The sequence below is a fragment of the Euwallacea similis genome, chromosome 19 (assembly GCF_039881205.1).
Source record: "Euwallacea similis isolate ESF13 chromosome 19, ESF131.1, whole genome shotgun sequence".
Taxonomy (NCBI): Eukaryota; Metazoa; Arthropoda; class Insecta; order Coleoptera; family Curculionidae; genus Euwallacea; species Euwallacea similis.
The window spans coordinates 431,350-458,051 of record NC_089627.1 but is presented as its reverse complement, the minus strand read 5'-3'; the positions used below and the strand labels follow the sequence as shown (position 1 = coordinate 458,051).

Here is a 26,702-nt window from a genome sequence, read left to right as displayed (position 1 = left end):
GATTAATGAATTTTTGATTTTCTCGGAACATGGAAGGGAAACCGTAAACGAAGCAAATGGGTGCTTTAATGGTGGCGTTTCTTGCCACTTTTTTAACGCAATTACATCAATTTCCATGAGGGGAAGAGGGACTATTTTTTTAATTAATTCACGTTAGTTTCATGTTCGGACTTCTATAGGAAAATTAGCTAGGAAAAATAACTAACCTGAACTAATCTGAACTAACCTGACTTTCTCCTCGTTATACTTGCAATTATACTGCACACGGCCTCCCAGTCCTCCTTTGATCTTAGTAGAAGTTCCGACAAATTCCTCTCGTGGAGCTCCTTGCCACGTTTCTCCACCTCTACACTCCTCTCCATGCCAAAGTTGTCACAATGGAAAACAGTATGCTTGGTACCTAAATAGGAAAACTAGCTACTTTAACCTGAACTAACCCACCTAGAAAAAATTACTGTAAATGTGTACTTTAAAATTATCGATGAATTTCGATAAACAGTAACGTCAAGATTTCGTCTAAAATCCAAGATAGAGGTATTTCCGGTCAAACCGGAAATGTCACCAGTGGAATCCTGGATTACCCATACAGCTCAGTTCCAATAGCCTCTTACGTTAATTCAGATTCTTTTTCTAGTCACCATACTTTGATGGGGATTCGGTTATTCTGTGGCACCCACTTTCTACTAAGCACACAATTTTTCTATTTAGGCCGAACGAAACTGTTAGGACAGTTGTGCAGTAAGAATTTCTTTTCACTTAAAATACGCTTAGAGGCTGACGAGGAGCGGTCAGCACTACTTATAGAATGGAGACTAATTATATTGTCAGGGAATTTCTAGAATTTCCTTCAGGTGTTATATATTCCGGTGCATGGAACCGTAGAAACTTTTTCTCTTTTTTTTTAAATTCCCCATAAAAATATGATTTTTCAAAGTTTAAATTATGGTGATTATCAGTGCCGGCCTTATGGGGGACGAAGTTGGGCGAAGGACTTTCCTGGTTGGCGGTTTTTTTCGCGGGTAGGGGGGCGGTGATTCAAAATTTGCCCAGGGCGTTAGATTTGCCAAGATCTGCCCTGATAATTATTAATCTTTAACCAGTCAGGACTAAGTTTTAATAAATTAAATCGTAATTCGTGACTTTGTAGTTTTTATCAGATCATTTTTCTTATAATAATAAATGAAATACCTTCATTAGGGGTTGAGGATTCGTTAAGACAACTCAAAACGCTTTTACTGTGAAAATGAGGAAAACCTTTGATGGGTTTTCCTCATCCGGAATAATGAATAAAATTCATTTAAAAGACACCTAATAACTAGACTAGTTAGTACCACTTATTTGATTCCATATCCTCGAGCAACGAGTCCTTTTTAAATATTCCAATGAAGGAACACAGAATTCAATGAGACAACTCCTGACTGAGCATATACCCTTTTCCTGTGGAAATGAGGGAAACTAGAGAAATTTCACAAATTATGTGTACCAACTCTAGGCTAGTCAGCACTATATTCGTTTGATTTCGCTTCCTAAACCAATAAAGAGATATTTTGAAATGCCTCAATGAGGAGTAGAGGATTCGGACGGGCAAGTCAAGCCAGGTTTTTAGTGAAATTGGGGAAAACCATTAGAGTAATTCTGGTATAAGGAACAAAACTCTTTTGATATACATGTGGCAGGTGTAAACTAATTAGACAAATCAGCACTACTTGCATTCGTCCCCTGAAACATTAAATGGGAACATCTTGAAGATGGATGGAGGATTCCATAATGTACCAACTCAAATTAGGATTTATGTTTTTGTGGAAATCTTTGAAACTACTAAAGGTCTTTGGGAATAATTACTAATGATTGGTATAAAAAACAAAATGCAAGATCTTGTAGTTTTGACTGGTCATTTACTGTTTAAAATACCTCCTCCTCCTTCTATCGGTGTTGAAACTCTCAAATAGGCATTTTCTACCAAAGAAAGTGAGTTGCTCCTATCTTGTTGTGGCCCTCATAATAGAGAAGTGTAAAAAGTATCAACAGTAGTACAATATCACTGGTGGAAATCATTTACTTGCCAGTTGTGCCGTTGGCGACATAAATAAAAGGGCTAGTTTTCCAGGTAAAATGACCGTTAGGCTGCAATTTCTTGGCCATCCACCAGTTTTGTCTTAAATTTTGTAGTAAACATTACTTTCCAGGCAGAAAGACCTAACAGTCGAGGGCTCATAGATACTCATAAACTCATATGTAATGAATAGATTTTTTCCTCAAATTATCTTTACTCATATGTATCTGCGTCAATAGCGACGTAATAAAACCGTTTTTCCAAAATTTGCGCTTTTAAAAATTATGTCTGACAAGTACTTCTTCGCCTCGTACAGATTTCGTTGCATTTGTTGCAACCTTTATATCTCCACTATACGTAAATAATTTTACAGAGTACCTCCCACAGCTCTGATGATACCAACTGATCGAAACCCGCATTCCTCTCGCTCCCCAACACTTAACCAATTCCCGCTAACCCGTGCTTTGCTGCTAGAATCAGCCACCCACCTCCCAGAAGCGTCTCCTCTGCCAAAACGCCACCACATTTCCGATCCGCCACCTCGCCTAGCACCTATCGAACCCCCGAGCGAGCGGGAAAAAAGCGGCTGCCAAACACCCCCCCGGGTAACCCTTCTATTTTCTTTGCAGCAGACACCATCGAAAAGACTAAAAATGTCCCCGACTGCCGCAGACAAGGACAAACAGACGAAGGCGTCGCAAGCCACACCCCCCGAGGCCTAACCCCGACGCTCCAACCCACCGAAAGTGTGAAAAGAGTGGGGGGATTGTCGCCCTGCTATTGGTCGCGGCGCGTCGGTGTCAAGTCGCCGGCCAATCGGAAAGCGTCGGGATCATTAACGCCGCTAAGTGTTGGCTTTGCGGGTTCTAGTCTATAGTTGTCCGTTGTTCGTTATACGGTTTAGGTGCGAAGTTACGCGCGGAAATTCTGCCCGGGCCAGTGCTCATTGTGATTGGCTCCAGAAGTATTTGGGAAGTCGGCCCGCGCGCGGAAATCGACTTTTCACACAAGTTTTAGTGCCGAAAGTTTGAGTTTGTCTTGTGACTGTGGTGGTTTTTGTAGCTGACCTGCGACATGTGCTGAACCGCTGTGATACTCCTCAAGGCCCAGAGATCGTCTTGTAAGTTGTAGTAGCTCTAAATAGGCCTAAAAATTCGTTCGAAAAGACGTTGTAAAGGCAAAATCCCACTTAGCGCACTGCAGTAGAAAATGTTGAATAAAACAACTCTAATGACAATTAGATTTGAAGTTATTATACTTAAAATATGTTTTTGGTTACTGCGTTAAAACAACTCAGTTCGGTTATTTATTTCGGCAGATCTAAAGCGGCTTTTTTATTTTTCGGTGAAATGATTATTAAGCAAAACGGCATCACAAGCCAGTCCGGCTCCAGCAATCATCCGAATAAGCACAACATAACGGGAACAATCCTTTTTTGTAATAGTAATACGTTTTTTAATAAAATAATTCTCACTGTGTTCATCGTTATCCTTTTTGTTCTGGCAACAGAAAAACACTTCCGGGCTTCATTTCGCCGATTCTGGCAAAATCTAATTTTTTTTCTAACAGTCATTCAGTTGTTTCGTAAACGTAAATTCACTCTTGTCAGAGGAAGCAATGGAAATGAAACAGTTGAAAGTTGCAAAAGAGTTAGGGCAGGTTTGAAAACTCGCCGCCTAGATCTATTCCGTCGGAAGTGCAAATTGAAGGAAAAACGCGCGTGGAGCAAAATAACGCTTAAGGGGCCACAGGAAAATAGTAGAATGTGTGAGAAGTGGATTATTGTGCACCTAAATAAGCCCGAAAATTAAAATTTATGAAATGGAAATTTTAAGTTTTACGTAAAATTGGGAAATTCAGCTCCGCGATCTTCCCGACTAAAATATCTGCCACGAAAATAACGCTGAGATTCTTTATGCATAATTTTTCTGAATTGAAGGGCAGGAGACACCCAAAACATTGTATCTGTTGTTACGAGACTAATTATTTTCTAATGTAGCAGCCTAAGTAACAGTTTAATACAAATATTAATAGAATAAATTCAACGACCAGATATGGAGCGAACAAATTTGTTTAAAACATAAATAAATCTAATATTTGCTATACCACCTACCAGGGCGTGTGGTTTTTCTTCAATCTTAATCACTTTGCTGCCTACAAGGGCACCATACAACTAGGCTGATCTTACTACCGATCTACTGTCCACATTAAAACACGCCGCATTTTCATCTTTTCGATAATATGTGTAAAATTAACTGACTCCTCAGTAAAAAAATATGGGTAGATACCATTGGGCAGAAGAAGCCAATTTTGGTTCAAAGCAAGAGCATTTAGAACTGCTACTCACTCGACTAAACATAAATTGCATGTGTTCACTTATGATGGGATGATACACATTTTCATTCATACGGGATTTTTCCTAGACATAAGGAGAATTTAGGGAATATTGTTGGAGCCAAAAAAGTAGCGAAAATCGGAAATACAAAGTGTTGAAATATTTCTGGGGTTGACCAAAGGGTTAAGCAATCACTTAGAAGAAAATTCATGTGTTCTAATCGGTGGTTTCCATACATTTTAAAGATCTAATTCCATGAATTAAAAGTTTTTTCTTACATTAAGTGGATTCGGAAATATGCAACAGTTCGGATTGAATTTTAAACTCGAAAAGAAAGCGAATTACGAAAAAATATCAAGGGAGAGAAACGTTGATTTTTTGTGTACAATTTTCACAGACCAACCCCGGGGCACGTCCCTGAAATAGGTGGAAGAACTCAGATATGGCTAAAAGACGCACTACTATGTCGCTATCAAACTTCGAAAATTTAAATCAAACCTAGTTTTTTAAGAAAGAGTGAACCACGGATTTTTCATAAACTTCAACACCCTCTATATGTAAGAATATCCCTTTGAATCTGCGCCGTAAAATTGGTAAACACGAATATTCTATTATATGGAACTTGGTGATTTTAAATGACTATGAAGTGACCAGGAAAATACCCATTCTTTTCGAGAACAATAAAAAATTTTTCTTAAAGGACTAACCTGAATTAACCTAAACTGAAGAAAAAGTGTATTTTTTGATACTGTACCTGTGATATTTAGCTATGCAGAAAATGTTCTCATACAACTAACAAACGAAAAATCCATATTGCTCCTGGTTAAGAGCGCACAAAGATAGTAAAAACACCTCTAGCCATGCCTTACCATATCTTAAAAATATTAGTAGTTAGTTATAACACCACATGTGATTATATAACTTGCACGATGATCTAATCTCACGAAGATTAATAAGTAATTAAATATTCAAATATAAATGCATTTGAAACTGATGATGAATGAAATCGAGTGAGTGAAATCGTATCCGTATAGTTAGGGCAAAAATTTAAGTCATCCTGAAAGTGTTAGCATGAAGATGTTTCTAGAGTATTCCAATAATAATCACTATCACTGCCTATAGTGAGGAAATAAGTGTAAGGAGTACGTTCTTGTATCTTCACTTTGATATGTAATTTTTCCGCTAATTTATTCAAGTCTTATTCTAATGCAACAGATTCACTAAAATCCAAAACATGAACGTGTTATGTACAGAAAATCCATATATACATGTTTGAATTTTTCTTAGCTGTGTACATCACAGTATACACTAACATCAGGCTAAATGGAACTTTGTGAAATAGAAATGTAGGATTTTCGCCAATTTCACGCAAGACCTATTTTACACAGCCGCGCAGGTCGGGCTTAATGGTTACTAGCAAAGTTTGAATATACTGGAAACATTTAATTGCAATAATTTCACTAGTATGCACTTGTATCGATCAGTAATGTGTCACTAGTTTTCTAGAAAAATGTTTATGAACTACCGGCAATTCACTCGTTTATGATAAGAGCTACTAACAAATTTGTGGCTCAGATTTATACGGGGCTGGAGGTTTCCTGCTTTACCCAAAAGGTATAGGCAATTTCCTTTGAAAGTGTAGGAATTTCAAGTACAGATAAAAATTACATTATTTATGTGGTAATAGTAGTTATTCGTCAGAAAATTGCCTCCAATTTGCCTTGAAAAATTGACACAAAAAGATTACCGAAATGGCTTTACTCTACCTAAAACCATCAAAAGGGCTAAAATTATAATTATTTTCTTTATTTTTGTTTGGAAATAACGTTTCACACATAAATTGAGGTGGAATTGCACATTATTCTTCAGTTAAAATTAACTGAAAATATCCTTTATTAAGGGCCCGGGCGGGAAACCCTTGTTAACGTTTGGGTGGCAAATCGGCCACTATTTTCAGAATTTGTAACCGAAACTTTTCGCCCAAGCCCTCTGAAGGGCGAATGTTATTCTCAGTTAATTTTAACTGAGAATAGAGCGTAGCAATGTGTGACGTAACGTTCCCAAAGGAAATGCAACAGAGAATGAACAGTCTGCCTCAAACGTATAGAAGACATTTCAATATAAAAGTATCCAGGTTCTATCGTTTTCCCTAAGTTATTAGATAGTTGCAAGCTCAGATCACTTGGGGGAACCCAGAGATTTCATTTGAACTTTTTTCTTCCATCTCTAACAGAGTTTGCACAAGACCTTTTAAACACTACCCGAGACCTACCTATGCAATCAATGAACAACTACTTCTACGCAAAGACAATAAGTCCACACAAACACTAATCATTTCATCCAATTTTCCTTTTATCCATCATGAACAAAACTTCAGACAAAACTTTGGTTACGTACGTTAACGTTACGTCACGTTAAACACACGCGTTACTTGTAACTTGGAACTACACCTCTTGCTGTCTCTGGCATTTTAATCTTATAACTTACAAGTTCAGTAATTTTTACTGAAGCTGTAGCTGTCTGTAAGTTACAACTAGTGCTTAAACCATGCAATGATTACAAACAAGACCTTTGTTAAATAGACCTGTCGGATATCAACAACAATTAAATGTCATTTATATACAAGGACGTGATTTATTATGGAAAATAGTAAAACTGCTCGAACACATTGATTTTCTTTTTGTTTTGCGTTGATTTCAAAGCTATTTAGAATTATATAGGATGACGTAAATGTATCTAATAAATACTGGGGTAAGAACCATTCAGCTTGAAGTGCAGCAGGAGCTGCAGGAAGTATCATTTGGAACAACTGTTAAAGTGAACGTAAATAAACACCAATTTGTTTTGGGTATCCTTAACACAATCGCAAAGGAAAAATCAAAGGGGTTCAAATCTGACGAACTTGCAGGCCACTTTATAGCACCGTCTTTCCAATAATCAAAAGCAATTGTAATTTAGTAGTTTACCACGCAAAAAACACCGTTATCCTGCATACAAATGATAATGAAGTGATATGCCTTAAATACACAAAGGAAAAAGTAGTCATATTGAAAATCAGCCTCCAAATTAAACAGTCTTAAATTGTTTACGAAGAGCATCATCTGCATGTACCTTTCATAGTCTAAAAGGTCAGCTTACAGTCTTCGACGGGTAGCCATAAAAGTTTGATTAAGGTCGACACAGTGTTCGCTACAAGGTGACCCCAAAAAGTCTATGAAAAGGTAAAAAAATAAAATCCTCCCAGGGTTGGGGTATAACTAACAAGAGACTTTTTCTGACCCTACAGAGTAAGTCTTAATTAATTTTTCAGTTTTCTGATTCAGTATATAAACGTCAAAGTCGTTTCTAGTCCAACAATTTTCTGTTGTATATTCTAGGCCACCACCACCCCAACCAGCCATACCCCTCCATCGAGAAGTCCTTTTTTATGGTCGGAACGAAGCGGTGGAGCAGCTCTACCGCTAAACCTCGGTCCCGATGCGTTTCGAAAGTGCGCTGGACACCCCCGAAGCCGTGAAGAAAATGGCCTACCACCCCTTCCTGCAGCTGCCACGTCAGACGGACTTCAGCGTCAGCTCGTTGCTTACTGCCACCGCCAACAACAACTCTTCAGGGGTAAACACGTCACCTTCGGGCCCGGGGGCGGCGGGGGCGTTCTTCCCCTCATTGCTGGCCCAGCAGGCAGCCGCCGGGCCCCACGGATGCTACCCTGGTACCTTGATACCGAAGATACCTCATCCGCATCACGCGCTTCCTGGACACCCCTATACTACTGCTGAAGACGTTCTGTTACAGGTGAGTGTCCAGATTTGGAAATGTAGAGTGTGGCGAGAAATAATGCGAATAAGTTTTATAATAAAATTTTGGATCGATTGAAAAGCCCTGAGCGTTGCACTTATGTCTAGGCTGTCCACAATCATCATTCAGCAATGGTGCGCCCCCTGCGCGCCATCCAGCCGGAAGACGATGGGGTTGTGGACGATCCCAAAGTGACCCTGGAAGGCAAGGATCTCTGGGAGAAGTTCCACAAGCTGGGAACGGAAATGGTGATTACCAAAAGTGGACGGTAAGTGTCCATTAACATTACCAGCTATCGGTACCGTAAAGGGGCAACACTACTTTTAATCCTGTTTTGTGTGATAATGAGCAACAACGCTAATCCGGGGACGGTGAAAAACTGAGGCAACCTCATTTGTTTATCGGACAATTTAGCAAAAAACAGCGATTATCGTGAACGGTGGCAAAAAAATGGATGTCGCTTTAAGTGAAACCGCAGTTGGACAATCGCAGGTGGAAAAAGCTGGAGAAAAAAGTAAAAGCTTTCGAGCCTGGAAACGATGTTTGTCATTAATAAACCATTAGAAACAATGAAAAACGTAAAACATTACTTTTCAATTTGGGTAATACAATTTTTCGGTGTAATACGGATGAATATCGACATCGAATTAAACGACCTTTTAATTCAGCTTTTGTAATGGCGTTTTTATTATTTATGACCAGCTCTGTGTGTGTTTGTGCTCGTATTTACTTATGACGGTCGATAAATATAATTTGGGTCCATTTTGGTTATATAAACTGGCAAAACACGGATTAGAAAGAATTCGGAGAAAAAATGCCTAACGCGGACTAGAAATGCTGCAGAAGCACCCAGGACATTTTCATGTTGATCTCAATGGAAGAGAAACGTACCTATGGTCAACGGCAGTTATCGGTAGTTTGAGCAACGGGGTCTCCGCGCATACGCATTTGAAGATTTCCCGGGTTCACTCCATCTTCATCTGTCAATTTCTCATTTAACTTTTTTTTATTGATAAAAACTTTTAGTACGATATTTAATCATAAAAACATGAAGTCTGGCCGCTGAATTATTAAGCTTAGATAAGTGTTTGATGTCGTATGCAAACTCGTGCATATATCTTCTGGCCATTTATGTAAATTGCTTGTTATTCCCAACATAAGTAAGAATTTGTTTCGAGCTGCCAACCGATTCGTATAATATCCTTTTAATCGGGGGGATTTATAATTATAAATACTATGAGAAGTCATGCGACATTTGAACCATCTAAGAAGGAGCTGCATGTTTTAATAACATGTTACATTTTTCATTATAAGAAGTTTTTTGCACGTTATTAAACCTAAGCTTAGTACTTATGGCCTCCGAAGGAGTGAGAAAGTGTGAAGGGCCTAGCCCGTCTTCGGCCACCTGCTTCGCTACTACTATTACCATCGAACATATATTCATCACAAAAAAGTCACTTAGTATTCGTCTATGACGTTTACCGTAACGTCCTCCTTGGTAACTCCTCTGTCTCTGTCATTTTTTTCGTCACAAGGAAAGGCTTCTAAGACCTGAGATTTTAGCAACCTGGTAGTATGTGATTCCCTCAGGCTCCCATCCACTAAAAACCTCATGATTACTCAAAGCCAATCCTGCCACGACGCGAAACCAGGACCGGCCTCAGCAAGTCTAGCGCCCTGGGCGAAATTTTTAATTGCCACCCTCCTACCTCCAAGAAAAATCCGCCGCCCTGAGTCATTGTCGAACTTCGTCTCCCCATAAGGCCGGTACTGCCCGGAACTTTCCCTGGAGAATAAAACGTTGGAGTCGGAAGGGCATTTGGTGGCCTAAAATGTCTTGGATGTCTTGTCATTCATTTTGGTATCTTTGTATTATTTATGGTTCGTCTAATGCTGTAACATTACGCATCTAACACAGTGCGTTCTAAACGATCTTTTTCCTTGGCTATTGCATAAACGGTGTTGCTACTTATCTCATTTGAGTATTGCTCAAAACTCCATAGGGCGTTGAGTGTCTGCTAGGTTTTTGTGCTTGCAGGAGGTCCAGATACCCAAATTCGAGTGTCCCTGGCTTGATCCCTTCGCCCCCACTAAAAGCAACGAAATCAGGCTTCTTAGTAAAGTTTCGAATAAACTGGCTCTTTCGAATTCTCATGGCGCTACTTGATCTACCTAGACTTTGGTACCGCAGCTATTCAGTTCGGTGGTACTACTACTATTACTAGGAAGAACGGACATAATTTGAATTCCCTAATCAAAATAGCCTGCCTCTGAGAGGCGATCAATAACTGGAAAGAAGGAGGAATGAACAACTTCCTAACGAAGATGTGCCCTTAAATACCGAAATTGCCCCCAAACCTAAACACTCAATAAAAATTCCTATTTAAGCATATCTCTTTGAGTACGCCTCAAATAATTTTTATGAAAGTGCGCAATTTTTGCGCCCAATTGGAACACATTCCTGTGAAGCCCGAATGCCGAAAATGAGACACCCCTCCCTGTCCCCAAAGCAGGGGAGAAATGCGTACATATGTAAATACATAATATAGAGAAATACAGAAGCAATTTTAGGCCGATCTAATTTAATCTCCTCAAAGAGGGCCACTTGGGCTCCAAACGGAGTTCGGCCGTAATATGGAGATGACCCTCACGAGTGTATCCTTACGACTTCAAGGAGAAGCATTTGTCCGTAAACGATTACGGACTTTGAGTTTCCGCGTTTCCATTTCTCTCGTATATTTCCCCGGAGGCAGTCTTGGAAATGGATATCGAGGTATGTTTAATATAGAAACTGATGAGATGCAAGGCTAAACAGTAGTGTGTGAGGGAGAAGGGCTGAAAATTAAAAACGATTTTGAAGACATGAAGTCCATATTCAAGACACTAAAACAGGGAAATCTATTCTTGGGCTATTGAACACAATTCAGAACGCAGCGAACGCTTCAATGTATTTTGACAGTCTGAATGATTCATGATGGTTATTCTTTGTGACAACGCCGCATAGGGCCATATGGTAACTCACGTGACGTCCCACCTAGACGTTCATTGGAGGTTGTAATAAACTAACAAATGACAGAAGCAATGTTGCCATTTTATGGTGATAATGCAATTTTGGAAAATCATGCATTCTGCCGTTATCTCAGTTTAAAATTACGTAGACAAGTTCTTGTCATTGTCAGGGGTCAAGAAAGTACAGGGTGTTCTGTACAAGAAGTGTTTTATGGAGAGGAAAATTGTAGAGTTTTTTTCAAAGTCTAGACACAAATTGATGGTTTATGACCCACGTCAAATCTGGCAAGAGTGAGCTTCTTATCGTTCGAGTTAAGGGTTTGGAGGACCGACCCTCTCGAAACTTCTAGTTTTTGGTATCTACAATCAGTAATTTGTTCCGATTTTGCACATGTGACTTGCACTAATCAGTAAACTTTCTGAACTTTTTTGAAAAAATAATTCTACTTTTTCCTCTCCAACCACAGTACAGGTTAGTGAGTGTGACCAAGGCCCTTGAGGTTGACGTGAAATGTGAGGAAATTTGATAAACCCAAGTGTTTTGCAGCATCGTAGCACTGAAACGCTTCTATGGTTTTTTTCGCTCTCTTCATTAAAGCTTCAGCCTCATTACCATAACAGGACATGGCGAATTCCATCTTTTGGCTTTTTCAAACACTTTCCGAAGCCACCACCGCTGGAGCGTTAATAATTCCCCCAGATTAAATATTATATTTCACCGGCGGCCCACTCATGACCGCTCATAACAAAATATCGCTTATATAATCAGGTTCGCGTTCGACCGGTCTTAATCTCCCCCCGCCTTTGCCCCCCCGGGTACCTGGGTCGGAACAACAGGCGCTAACACGGGCGACTGTTGTCTCGACCTAACCGACAAAAAAGACAGATAATAATATGTTGCGTCGAAGAGGAACTCCCCCCTAAAACAAATACCCGACCATGGTACTTCTTTTTTGGTAATGAGCTGGCAATAAAGCAAAGACCACGCTGCCAGCTCCGCTTCGCGCTGGTGAAGGTTCTCTTGCAAGTCCCGCGTCTTCGTGGGGGAAATGGGGCTATTGTGGAGACCCGGCAACGCGCGGCTGTTGAGTCTTATAGGCACTTAAAACGTATTGCCATAAGGTATAATTTTGTCTTTATCACGTTCGCAGTGAGGTAGGTACAATCGTCCAAGCCAGATCTTCACCTTGTTGCTGTCCGAATGAAGCGATCGCACGCATTTGTATGCAAATCTTAACGATCACCGTTCTGTTCTCATCATTCTCGACGCTTCGGAGCAAATGAGGGGACATCGACTATTAAACCTTTTTCCCAACAATAATTGTTTTGATAAAATATTGTTGTGTCCATTAGTAAGGAAGAACAAAGCGATAATTGGCCTCCGCTGATGACTACGAGGCCTCTGATTGTCATTGATCTGGGCGACTTCGTGAGTTTTTTTAATGGTACCCTCGTTAGAGTGAGTACCGAGTTGTTTTCCGCTGAAGGCAGGTGAACTCATTGAGAAATTATACACATCGGGCTTCTGCCGTAATTATGGATTTAAGCGCTTTATCAAAAATGAGCTCGAAAGGCTTTCGAGGGGGATTTTGTTCGTTTATTAATTTCTCTTCACGCTAAGGCGGGATAGGCGCCACGTTGCAGAAGTTGAAGAATTACCAATCCGTGTAGCTGTAACAACCTCGATATATACAGCACAGTTTCCATCGAAGTTGTCCTGCATGTCGTGCATTTTTACCAGGAGGGCTTCGGTTCGAGGATGTTCATTTGAGGCCCACAATGAATTCTTGGTGAATACCAATTCTTAGCATACTCTTCAGTAAAACTCATATTTGCCGAAGGCTTTCAAAAGCCTTTCTTCAGATATAGAGAGATAACGCACTGTACTTAGTTCATGTTTTTTTTCGCAGCTCTAGGGGCTCGGACTGGCCCAATGCTGGAATTTTCAACCCCAAAAATTCCAGTTGGATGGAATTAAAAGAAGGCACCCTTTCGCTGATATTTGTGCTTGGCCAATTGGAGGTTTTCGCTATTTTGCTCAAAATTAAGATCATCGATGAAGACAATTTTAGACATGCTGATCTCTTCTGAGAGTCTACATCGCTGGAGTTACACGATTTTTTCCACCTAAAATTTGTGTTCTTCTAAGTGCCCGACTTGTCTTAGCGAAATGAGAGCAAGGAATTTGTGTGTTGGCTCAAATCGTGCGCTTTTTTAATGTTAAAATTAACTTCTTACAGCTCGTCTTCATACACATATTTTTTAATATTCAACACCCTATATCAACATCTATAACATTTGTCGTATTGATTGTGAATCACCAAACAGCATGATCGCGGTTTTCTGTGCTATCCAAGTCGCTTTGATCATTAATGATTGCATAATATCATCACGTTTTTTAGCTAAATCATATTTAAATGCTTGTTACTATACACCGTGCCATTCCGCATACATTTGCATGTTGATTTTAAATTTATTTATTTCCATCATCCCAACGGTATAAGATTTGCCCCACAAATCGTTATTTAAAGTCCACCATAAAAACCAAATTTGATGGATTTGGCAGTTGTCTCTCTAGAAATCCGGTGGGCCTGATTGGCCCAAAATCGATTCAAATAGAGGCTGCTTCAGCTCCTTCTCTTTAATGAGCCATTTCTTGTTATCGTGAGAAGGTAATCCAAATTTAACGAATTGCCATCCCCCTAGGGCTTCACCTTCAGATGCTACGCAGGGAATCTTGACAAAATGGCGGCTACGCCGTGACTGTCCCTTGTGGTGGTAAGTGGCGAGCTCGTGTTATTACCGTGTTAACCGTTCTCTGCCTGTTAAATGTCTAATCTTGTCTATGCCCCCTTTTGATTTACTTTCCAGCCTTATGTCGGTACACATATTTTTTCCTCGAACGAAACCGTGTCTTCTCACGTTTAGCTCTTACAAGGCAGCGGTTAAAGAGTTATTCAAGCGGAATCCAGGCTGTAGTTTCATACTGAAATCTAACCTATTAATAATTTATTATATTCCATAAATTATGCGTGTTTTGTAATAAATTTGCACCATGTTTTACCGTGTGCACTAATTGCCAACATTAAATTATTCCCATTTGCTTAAACTGTGCTGTCAGCTTAGGTTTCCACGCGGCTAAATTATGATATCATGAAAGGTTTCGTTTCGGATTGTTTGCGTATGAGTCGTACGTATACAAAAGAGAAAGAAAAATGTAATCACCATCATCCCTGAATCGAGATCATAATAATCACTATATCGCCTCCACGGACAACATTCTGACAGCTAAATTAATTCATTCCCCACTGCGGTAATCACCATTTTTAACCTTCAAGGCCCTTACTTAAACCTTATTTGCTTTATGATATATGACTTCCTACCTCTTCTCACATAATCATATAGACAGGTGGTTAACCTATTCCAGCCTTGTGAAGACCACACATATTTAGGTAATTTTCTCGTTTCTTCGACGGCAATTTAGTAAACATTAAGGATGAACGAACACGTACGTTTTTGTAACTTTACAACGTTAGAACGAACTTTGGATGTAGGGCATGCGGGAGCGTCGTTGCATACGTAAACGGAACGTTGGATGACTAAATCTAAATTTCAAAAAGGGATGGGGAGGCATCGAAATGGGAGCATCCGAGGTATCACACTGAATTTAATCCTCTTAGAAAACGGCAGAGTATAAAGGGCGTCTTAATTCATCGGCCCGAAATCCTTTTACCGACGAAAATTTAGATGAAATCGTTTGATGCCTGAGTGGGGCTATATGCGTGATTCGGGGGCAGATGTGGCATATACAGGACGTTTTCGTCCCGCCGTAATTTATGCCTATAAGCGGAAATTTTCTTCGTGTATTAACCGATTATGGCAATCCTCAGGTTAGTTCCGGTATATTGAGATTCTGCATATTATCTCTATTTTTTTTTATGGCTCCGTTTTCTGCAACGTCGCTCCGCTGCTGCCAACTCCCTGAATGCGCCCAATATCCGAGACGCTCTTGACAATTGCGCCTGGGTATGGGGTACAGATTTGGACGAGGACTGGCACCACTGCGGCAAGGCCGGGTACCACCAGTACCTCTAACCACCGATGACTTTCGATAATTGACTTCCGAAGCGGGCGGCCAGTCCCATGCTGGGCACAGGCGCCACTCGGTAGTTTAACGTAAAACAAACACAATCCCGTAGGGCCCTACCTGCGTTTATATGCCTATCTATTTCTTCGACTCACCGAGATATGATTTATAGCGGGTCGGTTATACGATTTTTCGACTCTTCTCGTCTCATACCCGAGGTAATTACCACATTTTTCGGTCAAGCACGAACTTTCGCTTGTCAGAACTGACCACGAGGTACTCGCCCTTCGGGCTTCGCAAGGGATAAATAATACTTTTTGGGCGAAAAACAAGCGATTAAGCCGCGTTAGGTAAACTTTGTACAGCAAGTTATTCTCTTAGGTGCACGTATCACGTTTTTAATCTCCGGAACAAAGGGCGGCTGACGAGAGCGCCACGTAATTTTGACGATGAAAGGGGCGTAAAAATCCCTAAAAACTTAAGCAGTGGAGAATATCGCTCGGTGGTGGAGAGCACTTTTCGAACCTGAAGGTGACGCAAAAATGTTGCCAAGGGCCTTTTGTCGCACGACCCTAAAAGAGAGTGGCGGAAATTGACCTAAAAACCTTGAGAGCAGGGCGAATGGCGGACGAGATCTTATTTCGAAAACTAGAAAAACCACTTCCTGGTGCAAATAAAACGAGAAGGGCACAATAACGTCCCGGGGTGTAGGCTTCGATGTGTATAGAACCACCCTTAAAAATATAATCTTTCACCCCGCTTTCGTTGTATGATAGATCGTCGACGTAGACAGCTGCCCTAAAATTTTTAGGGGGTGATCGCCATCATTCTGTCTATTATTTGTGCAAGAGCTCACGCGATTTTCGGCTTTATGGCCGCAGTGGTTGGGAACGCCGATTCATCATTAAAAAATACCATCGCACCGAAATCGACAGTTTCATCTGATGGTTCCTGCACAGCCCATAAACAACCGGACCGGTGATTAAATATCGAAACTCCTTATTAGCCCCGCTGTATTTTAACAAACTTCCTCGATGTCTTGATTCAACCAATAAATTATATGGTAGATGGCGCTTCGTATTATAACAGACCATCATAGCGATTCAGTGGCGGGGCTTAAGGGATGCTCCTCCACTCTTTGGCTTGAATTGAAAATCCTGAAAAATTTTAAGGAAAACATCGCTGTTTTTTCTAATAACTGGTGAGTCACGGCTTGGCTTGCTGTTAAGCTTACATGACTCAAACACCAATTAATCTCGGAACAAACGTCACACGTTGGAATATCAAGAAGTCGCGTACAGCAGGTTTATCGAGTCCATGTATTGAATGTCCAAACATTTTAATCATATTTTGCTCTTTTCTTAGCATTATTATTCATCACAAATCACGTTATCTTCGACTGTTAAGAAATCCAGACATAGGAAACATCCCAAAAGGTCGTAAAGTCAAAGATCAATTTTTTGTTATCTCTTACTACACGATGTTCCAATGTTACAGCTGCTTTTTGAGATTAAAACAGTTATCGCCGCAGTTCCTTAATTATAACGACTCCCCTTATCAGCTATATAAAGCCTTTCTGTCCGCGTTTGACAAATTTAGGGATAAAGGCCGTTGCATAACGATTCTTTATGGGTTGTAGTTTATTATCGATACGGTTAATTTCCCACTTCAAAATTATTGTATAATTTGAAAAAAAATTATAAGACAGAAACATAATAGTTTACGAGGAGATAAACGGTTACCGAGTAGAGATTATTTTTCCTGGAAGTGTCCGTAGCAGTTAGCTGGAGGCGCCATCTCACGGAATGCACGGCTAATAAGCAGTTACAAAAGGCGTTTTTCTCACCTTCGCCATGTAACCCATCATTTAGGCAGCTCCTCTGTAAACATGGTAATTTCCGAATCAGGTATAGAGTGGCCCTAGTCACGGATAACAACCATCTCTTCTGCACTCTCAGATGTGGCCTTTTAAAAGTGTTTCAACACGACACCTGGTAAAGTGTCTACCACTATCTCAAAGGATGTGTTGACATTTAGTTGACCTAGGTAACATAATAACAATAAAATACCACTTTCCGCTGCCTTTCAACCGGTAATTAGCAACACTAATTGTGGTTTTTGTAGATGGTGATACGTGCTTTTAGTCTGAATTGTTCTAGTTGTTTGTTTCGAATATTTCCAATAGAATTACCTCTAGTTGGTGGTTTTAAGTCCCGCATAGCTTGGCAAAAATTTGGCTGGTACGCTTCCGACTCTGCGCAGCCCGTAATTGCTTCTTTTCCGGCTCAGCTTTAATTATAGAGAACGGCACGTTTCGTGAGATCGATTTCATCTCAATTGGCAGGACGTCTCTAAAAGAAATATTTTGTTGAGGTATTAATTGTTCAACTTAGCGATAAATCTTCCACGTTCCTCCCTTGTCGATTTTGAGGTAAATTTCAAGTAGGAACCCCTCACAATTGCTTACAAAAACGTGTGAGAACTCACCGCCAAAGTTCCCAAGATTAGAGGTATTTCGGATGCTCGAAAGAGCTTCCACATCATCATCTTCCCATTGAGCCAAACTGCCGGCCAGTTGGATTTTCCAAACTATCGCACCAAGTCCCTTTCCTTCTGCCTCCCACTCGTTCTCTTGCCATTTATTCCCCCCTTCCCTCTTTCTTATATTTATCATTTTCGTTTCTCATCCTCTCCTCGTCAAAAGGCATCTGTTAAAGTATCGGCGAATCAGGTGTTCAGGTGCAATTTAATGCCAATTAGGTTCCAATTAGGTGCAAATTAGGTGCTAAAGGAACTTTGCGCGTGTGTAACTCTTTTTACAACCTCTCAGCATCATAATGCACCAAATTGTCGTTTCGAGCGATCCTCCTTGGTCCAATTGCTCCCAGCCAAAGGCGCTCGCATACCTACTTAGGGGTGTGTCGAGCTTGACAAAAACCTCTCCATAGGTGTGTGCACATTAACCACCAATAGACAGCATTGTAACACGTAGTATAAACAAACAAAATTTATTGTTAGCACCTACATGTCCATTCATCTTGCGTGCGCAAAAGTAATTAAACTAATGAACGGGGGCCCCACTTCTTTTGTTATTGCTGATGGTAAATTCGTGCATATCATACAATTTGTATATCCATGTTCCTTGGATAACGGACGTACAGGGAGGGATAAAAAAAGGTTGCCCAATAGATTGAGAGGCTAATGACTGCGTGAAACGTTATTTAAATGAGCGTCATTATCATATAAATTCGCTCTTGTTGCTCGATATTATAATGATAATAATGAATTCAGCCTCGAAATTGGGTTTGCATTTAATTTCTCGAAAAAACCTCCATCGATACCTCTTTGCAAGGCCGCCAGTAGTGGGAGCTCGGAGTGTACTTGCATTCATCTACTTAGATCGAAATTTTTGCGTCGGGGTGTAGAATTAAGCATATAGAAAGGGTGGCAATAATTAGCCCTCTCCTGTACGTAAGTTGCGAGCATTTCCCCTCCGCCTTTTCACCGGGGTTAAATCTCTTAAAAACATCCCTACTGAAACTTTTTTTTGTAGGGTGTGAGGCTGGTTTTGTCGCTGTAAGTTTGAACCTGAGTTTAGTAGGATTTTACGTGAAGTCATAGGAATGTTAAGCGAAGCTACAATAGTTGAATAGATGAAAGAGGCGTTTGGAACGTTAAAATCACTGAGCATGCATCACAGAAAATTCGCTCAACCGAGACACCTTCGTCTAGTCACATCAACGCCGATAGAGCCTGAATCTATATACCGACGTTTCGATTTTCAACGACCATCATCAACTTTGTTTTTATTTATAAACGCCCTCTTCATGTATCACACCTTAAATTATGGAGTTTAGAGAAAATATCAAAAATTTTGCTTTTGCAAACGGTGTCTATACGAGTAGAAATAACAAAATAAGAAAAAAATCAAAATTGCTAGAGGTGCCCGAAAAGCTTTCCCTCCAGTTCCCAGCACAGCTCTACGCATCCTTTTAAATTCCGCACTGATCTTAAAACATCCCTCCGTTTTATTTCGGGCCTTGAAGTTGTGACGATCTTCCTTTGCAGCTCATTAACATCAGTGGGGACATAAATGAGGTCTTTCATAGCTCCCCATAAATAATAATCTAATGGGGCAAGATCTGGTGAGCGTGCCGGCCAACACACATCTCTATTGTTTGAACTGAGTCTACCGGGAAATATTTCTGACTTATATAAATTTTAGAGGGGCACCATTTTTGTTTTTCAGCCATGATTGTTTTTGCAATGCCCTGACCGCTTACGGACTGACCTACAGAGTGAACAATATGCAAGTTCTTATTAAGGCTGAGGCAGTTGCTGAAAATCAAATGAGCCTTGAGGATTGGTAGTCATGGGTACAATTGGGGTTTCAGGTTAGCTGAAAGGGCATTGCCGCATGTACTAAATTTCACTTTAATCGTTATTCAATACCCATTTTCTGTCTGATCTCCTTTCTTAACGACTATTTGAAAATACCTTACGCATATCTAATATATGGCAGCATTGACATTGGCTTTTTCAGCATTCAAATAGGGCCATTTACTGCATTTTTAGTGCCGCCACATTTAGATATATGTTCTGGCATTTAGTTGACCTAGCTAGACATCGATAGCAAATAATAATAATACATTCTTTTTTACAATGACTAATAATTGAGATATTTTAAACAAGTATATATAGGGTGACCCAGTGCGAAAATCTAGCGTCGCCTCTTTAGCCTCGTTGCTCTTGTTTCTCATTCCAGTTGCCCAGTGCATCCCCGAACTCGACTAATTAATGGCGAAATTCAATAGGATATGGTCCTGATTTCTGGTCTAAAATCACTTTTATTTTCCTTCGAAACGCGGATAACCGCGTACAGTGCTGTGACGATAAAAACACTCGCCACTAATCTTAATGCTGTTGCATAGATGTTGACAGGGTAATTGCGCCACAACCATGTTCGTATTGTTCCAGCCGAACCAAAAATAACTACTGATAACGTGTAGTAGGTACAATCGTGCGACGTTTAACTACCTCGAAGTGGATGGAGGTAGGTCACTTACCACTCCATTAAAAGGCGCAACATAATAATAATTTTAAGGCTTACCAACTTGGCCTTCGGAGGGGCTATTGAGCAGTATTTTTACGTAAAACTGAATTGTCGAAGAGATGTAGTAAATTAAATAAAACATGGGAACCTTGGTGGTTTGGTGTAGATCAGAAATGCGCAGTGGCTCAGAAGAACCGCTCCAGCGAGTTCAGCCCAAAATTCTCAGAAAACGAGCAGCACACAAGAGCCACACTCGCCATAAGGAAATCGTAATTTTCGTCAATTTTCCAATTCTCCACCAGCGGGGAAAATTCCTCAAGAGAATTGTAGAACACGTCCGAGCTTGCGGAGGTCCAATTCCTACACGTTTTCTCATCTACCGCAGAAACGAGACCTTGAAATTGTCCTTATTCGGAGGTCGCCGCAGATTTTAAAGCGCAAAGATGCGCTGAAGGTTCACTCATGATCCTCTAACTGGAAGGACAAAATGTCCTTTCTAGTAGCGCTGAGTTTGGTCAAAAGAAGACTTTCTATAATTCCGAAATAGTTTGTCAGAAGCTCCCAATTAAAAGTAGTGTGTTGCGGTTTTTTGCAGGCAAATGTTTCCCCAAATGAAATTCCGCGTGTCCGGCCTGGACCTGAAGGCCAAGTACATCCTATTGCTGGACATTGTAGCCGCGGACGACTACCGCTACAAGTTCCACAACAGGTAGATAGCGATTTCCATAGATTTTAATGCAGATGAAATTGTTACAGGCGCATGTTTCCTGCTTATAAAGTCCGGGTCTCGGGTTTAGACAAAAAGTCCAAATATATACTTCTGATGGACATCGTGGCGGCCGATGACTGCCGATATAAGTTTCACAACAGGTTAGATGATTATGTTTCCTATCTCCCTTTATTTCGTATGTTTATGTTTATTCTTGGTGTTCAGTTTCCCTCTCTATCCCGGATGGTTCTTTTTTCACTTTTTTTTCGGCCGCTTTGTTAAGTGCTAAACCCGAAGTGTTAGAGAGCGAAACAAGGTGCCTTCGGGCGTTTTCGTTTGAAAATATCCGGACAATACAGAAAGCGCGATCTGTTTTCAAAGGAAACGCCCGAGAGGGTTTTCGAAAGCACGAAGCATGCGTTTTGTAGTTTGTTGAGGTCATTTTAACTGTGTTTACCTTTTAAGTGAAGTCGTAATATGCGTCAGATGCTCAGTGAGAACGATAAATTATCATCCCACGCAAAATGCCCCTACGTAAAAACTACTGGCCTCCGAGTTTTCCAGATTATAACCTATTGACTTCTGGATATTTCCGAGCGCTATAGCGTTCTTCACCCACAGCGCAAATCCCAGTATATGTATATCATTAATTTAAACTCGTATAGAGGGGTACCACCGCATTGAGGAGTGCCACCATGGTGCATAATTACCTGTAGCGAGGTTGGGCCTTGCCGCAATGAATTTATACTTAGTACAGCTCTGTTTAATTCATCGTAGCATTTTATGCAGAAACTGACCAGTGCTCTGCTTTGATTTTGCGGTTTATATGAAATTTATCCTGTTTTCAAAGTTATCAGGAGTTTCGAAAACCTCTGGAGGCACAAAAATCCTGGTTCAGGTAACTTTGCCAGAAGAATTATTTCCCTGGAAACGATGAAATGAAAAGTTTGATTCTTGATTTCCGTGAAAACTTCGCAAGAAAGTTACAAGCGCTTTGATTTATTTTACGTTAAAATAATAAATTGAAGTAATAAATTTTAAGTAAAAATGAAATATTGCAGAATTAACAAGCTTGTGGCGGAGATTGTTTCTTAGAACCTACCCATGGATTTCCTTTTCACAAACATTTCAGTTATTGACGATGTTTCCCGCAATAAAAATGAAGTATCAATGATAAAAATTACCTTTAGGAACCATTTGAGATAGGTTTCTCTCGATACCCCTTAACGCTAATTTAAAATACAGTAAAAATAAAGTTAACGGTTGAATTAAAACTGTATAATATAAGTGTACGTTAGGGTTTTTTAGTATTTACAAGGGTTTCAATGTCAATTGTTACGTTTCACATACTTAAACCACATCTTTTTTGCTTTGTTTCTAGTCGCTTGACGATATTATCGAGTACGATCAAAGGTCTACAATAATTTAGCCATTACAGCCCCACTTGCCAATTTTTTCCTTCCACAAATAACTAATTTACAAATGTCAGTAGTAGTTATATTTTATGTGTTAGATTTATAGGTGTAAATTGGTCATCAAACGTTCTATTTTTTCTATCAATTAACCTAATTATTCATAATTTCCCATTACATTGCTATTTCTAAGTCTGTGTCTCACTGAGTTATCGACGGCGTCATATTTTTCGCAGAACACTTGGTGTTGCAAACCATCTCGCCACCAAATGGTACACATAATGATCCATAAACTTACGTTTTTAACTCTTCTTAATTATTATCAATAAGGCATGATTTTTGCATAAGTCATAAGAGGGTATTAATTGAGAGGTAATTTTAGCCGGTGGATGGTGGCCGGCAAAGCGGACCCAGAAATGCCTAAAAGAATGTACATCCATCCGGACTCGCCCTCGACGGGGGAGCAATGGATGCAGAAAGTAGTCAGTTTCCACAAACTGAAGCTGACGAACAACATTTCGGATAAACATGGATTTGTAAGTAGTACTTTTTCTGATTATTCACATAAAGGTCCATATTTCCTTAATAGATTATTGACCTCATTTTACCTTCTATTGCTTGATCTGAGGTAAAAATCTATAGAGAAACAATTCTCAACGCTTTTGCCACCGATGATGATGATGCCACCGCAGAAACATCCCCCGGTAACGGTGACATTACCATATTTAAATATTTAAATATAGGAAATATGTAGAGGGTAGGGGGGGCGTCTCAATCACATTATGCATGATAGTGGAGCCGAACACAACTCGCGGGGGAGGGTCGGCGCCCCCTTTTTAAAGGGATCGACAGCGACGCGGCGTCCTTTGGGGCTCTCCGCGTACATGTACGTGTAGACGAAAACGATCTTTAATCTGGAGATGCGTGTCTCGTTTAACTCCTGTTTACTGAAAGCCCAGAAAACTCTTTTCGGTTGCGTGGACTCGACTCTTCCCGGTGTTCAAAAATAATCTTTATTGCGAGAGACCTGGAAAACGCACTAGAGCCGGCAACAGGGCGGAAATCATCTATTTCTAGTATCATGCATTATGGACAAATTTCACTGCAGCGTTGCAAGATTATAGATTTACATAACACATTATTCAAAGTGGCGTTTAAAAATTTGAGTTGGCCGAACGTAACAAGCATATAAAACTAAAAAAAAATGTGCAACTTTCTTAGCAATACGAACACGTTAACTATAACAATACATGTGGCCATTTTACTAGAAAATGTTAAAAGTTATGTTGGTGTGATTTGAACGACTCGAGTTTAAGACAAACCTCCTCGGTATTCATATAGGCGAAAATATTTGTTTGGACAAAAATTATGACATAGGTACGCTCAGTTCGTTTCTTTTTTAGTATTTGGTTCAGGTGTGGGTATGTTTAGAGGTGCCCAAAATCCGCGCTGATGCAGTGGATTTTGGACAGTTTGAACTTCTTTTCAACGAAATTATTCCTTGGGTTAAGAAGTGTGCTAAAACGGAATAAATTTTCATGGTCCGTCCCTGGTAATTTTTTACGTCTGTCCGACCTTTCCCTGCAGACAGACCCAGGCATATGCATAATATATGCCCGGTAACATGTCTTATTCAACATTCGCGCTCCGCCCCAAGGCGTGACACGTAATTCGCTTATGTTGTGCCCTTTTGCCGAGCCGAGGCCCTTTTGATGTCACTCTCTCTACCTTCAGACACACGCGGACGCGTTCTGCTCGTTTCGGCCATGTGATTTTAGCTTCCATTATTCCACTAATAAGGAAATACTTCTATCGTGGTTTGCTCTTTTAATTGTGTATAAATTACCGCAATTTTATTGTTTCTGGGCGGCACTAAATCAGAAATTTTACGTGCAGGGTCATGCCCCCCTAAACCGTAATGTCTGCTAAAAGGTTGAAACTTACTGAAAACGTCCCCGTTAAATCATATTTTCTTGGCTTTATGCGCCGGCGGGCTAATAATTTAGTGGTTTATGACGATTTCTACTTTTACCAGAACGAAGACATTCATTTTAGTATTAAATTAATTTCTATTACTTCGAATTTATAACCAAAAAGGAAAACCGAGATCAATGTTTTTGTTTGTATTAAATTGAATGTCACGTGAAGACAACAAATTCAGAAACCCGATTTAGGAGGTGCACTAATTTAAGAAACTGGACGTTAGTAAAGATTGCAGACCAGTTTGCATATTCCGGTCGGGCTTACATCTTCGTTTTCGTTCGGGCATTGTCGGGAGGATCATCGCTGATGTCGGTGACAGCTGATTTCTACCAAATCGAGCGGACGCAGATTAATTCACCTAAACTAGAGAGACAGAGACATTATCTCTCTACCACCACTAACAATCATGGTGATAGAATGATTTTGCAAATGGCAACAAGGAGTGGTTCATATGTCTCAAAGCGAAGCATGGAGGACATGGAAAAGTGTGTTCAGATCTTAGAAACGTGACGTAATTGTCAATTATGAAACGTTGCCAATGCCTCATGTTTTTTATGTTAGAATGTCTATGATTAATTTATGGACTAAAAGCGAGTGACCCCGTCTTTTCTCCCTCGTCGAACCATTTAAATTGTTCGTAATTTTCCGGGCATTTTTCTCAAACTTTGGCTAAATCCTGCTATGTTTTCAACCAGCAAATGCGCTCAAACATTATTAACAAATTTAGCTGCAAATAATCCAAATTAAAGCCCCAAAAGAGAATGAAGTTAAACTGCAATTATCGCTACTGCGGGTTAATTTGCTATTTGTTCTTTGCCACTTGGTGTTTACCAATAAAAGGCAGAATAAAATCCGGCGAATAAAAATTGCCCAATAGGGTTTCGACATTAATTAACAGCTGCGCCGATAGTAAATAATAAATAATTAAAACAAACAAAGAGAGCTGGTTATTTATAGGCGAGTGTTTTCGCTTTATTCGGAACATGTTCAAACGATTTAGCTCGGCCGATAAAAATGCAAAATTAATTGCTTATTCTAATTAAATGCGATAATAATTGACACTATCGCCGGTTATTTTTACATTTCCCTCGATTATTATAAACACTTCGTATTAACATCCACTGCATGAACAATTATTATTGTTGTGGCTTAGAAGACGTCAGCCGCATTGATGGCCGGTAAATTATTAAGGTCGACAAATTTGCAAATCATCGGTAATAAATTGACAATCAACAGTTTCCCACAGGGTTCGCTAATCGTACCGTAAACGAGTGAATGGGTACCTTCGACTGCTTGTGCGACTGGTGGCGCCATCGATCATCGCGCGCCGAACCACGCCTAAAGCTGTCTGCTAAACAAACATATAATTATGTATATGAACCTCTGTTTATGGCCGAGACCTGTGATTACCGCTCAATGCCTTTATGCCCTGCTCACAGGGCCACCTTGTTGATCACCAAAATTGATATCGACTTAGAACAAGTGGAGAAAGTCATTGGTGTAGATCGCCAGGGGCTGATTTGGAAGCGAGCAAACGAACATTAAATTAACCCTATACGTGTAGGGATGGGATCAAATATTTTGGAATATAAACATTTTGATGATTAGCAGAGGTAGATAGGTTGCTCCTCCATCTTGGGGAACTGAACTGCGACTGCTCCATTTGGCCAGAATCAGCTGGCACTGACATCATCGTTGATCCTTCCGACTATTCACGATCGTACACGAACGCATTGACACAATCTGGAATGTTCAACTGGTCTGGGACCTATTATTTCTGATGGCCAGTTTCTGGACATTATGTGGGATCCATGAGGAAATTGTACTGATTCGACTCAGATGAATTTAACAAGTGTAGACGCTATTCTGCATCACTTTCTTCTTCTGGAGGCTGCCAGCTAAACCAGGTGAAACATTCCTAGCTAGAACGTAAAAAATCATTCGTCCTTATTACCAAAAATGGCTTCTCTAGACTGTTATGGTTGTTGGTCAACTCAGTTCATGTTGGGTGCAGACAAAAGTTTATTGCCCACAGATTTCCTTTTTGATTAAGTTAGTGGACATTAGCGCCGATGAGCATTAATGACAAGCTCGTGCCCACCACAATTCTGACTATGTAGGTCCCTTAAGATCAATAAATCGTAAGGCTTCAAAATTGTTGGGATACACAGAAGCTTGCCGTTATTTAACAGCCGGAACATCATGGGAGCTTTCTGGGTGATACAGTTTCTAGCGTATGGCCCTCAGCGCAGTTGGTGATCCA

General features: G+C 40.2%; 1 protein-coding gene across 6 annotated transcripts in view; it reads left to right on the top strand.

Moving 5' to 3' along the window:
* Positions 1-26,702, top strand: part of bi (T-box transcription factor bifid) — a 52,762-nt gene that overhangs the window by 3,315 nt on the left and 22,745 nt on the right. For 3 of the 6 annotated variants that reach the window (XM_066399550.1, XM_066399547.1, XM_066399551.1), the window contains exons 2-6: positions 2,683-3,173; positions 7,766-8,183; positions 8,294-8,454; positions 21,092-21,205; positions 22,839-22,992. In XM_066399550.1, coding sequence (XP_066255647.1) covers positions 7,866-8,183; positions 8,294-8,454; positions 21,092-21,205; positions 22,839-22,992 — 747 coding nt within the window. In that variant the 5' untranslated portion in view covers positions 2,683-3,173; positions 7,766-7,865. Of the gene's footprint in view, positions 1-2,682; positions 3,174-7,765; positions 8,184-8,293; positions 8,455-20,930; positions 21,045-21,091; positions 21,206-22,838; positions 22,993-26,702 lie in introns of all 6 variants that reach the window. The other 3 variants (XM_066399546.1, XM_066399549.1, XM_066399548.1) reach the window with 1 other exon arrangement.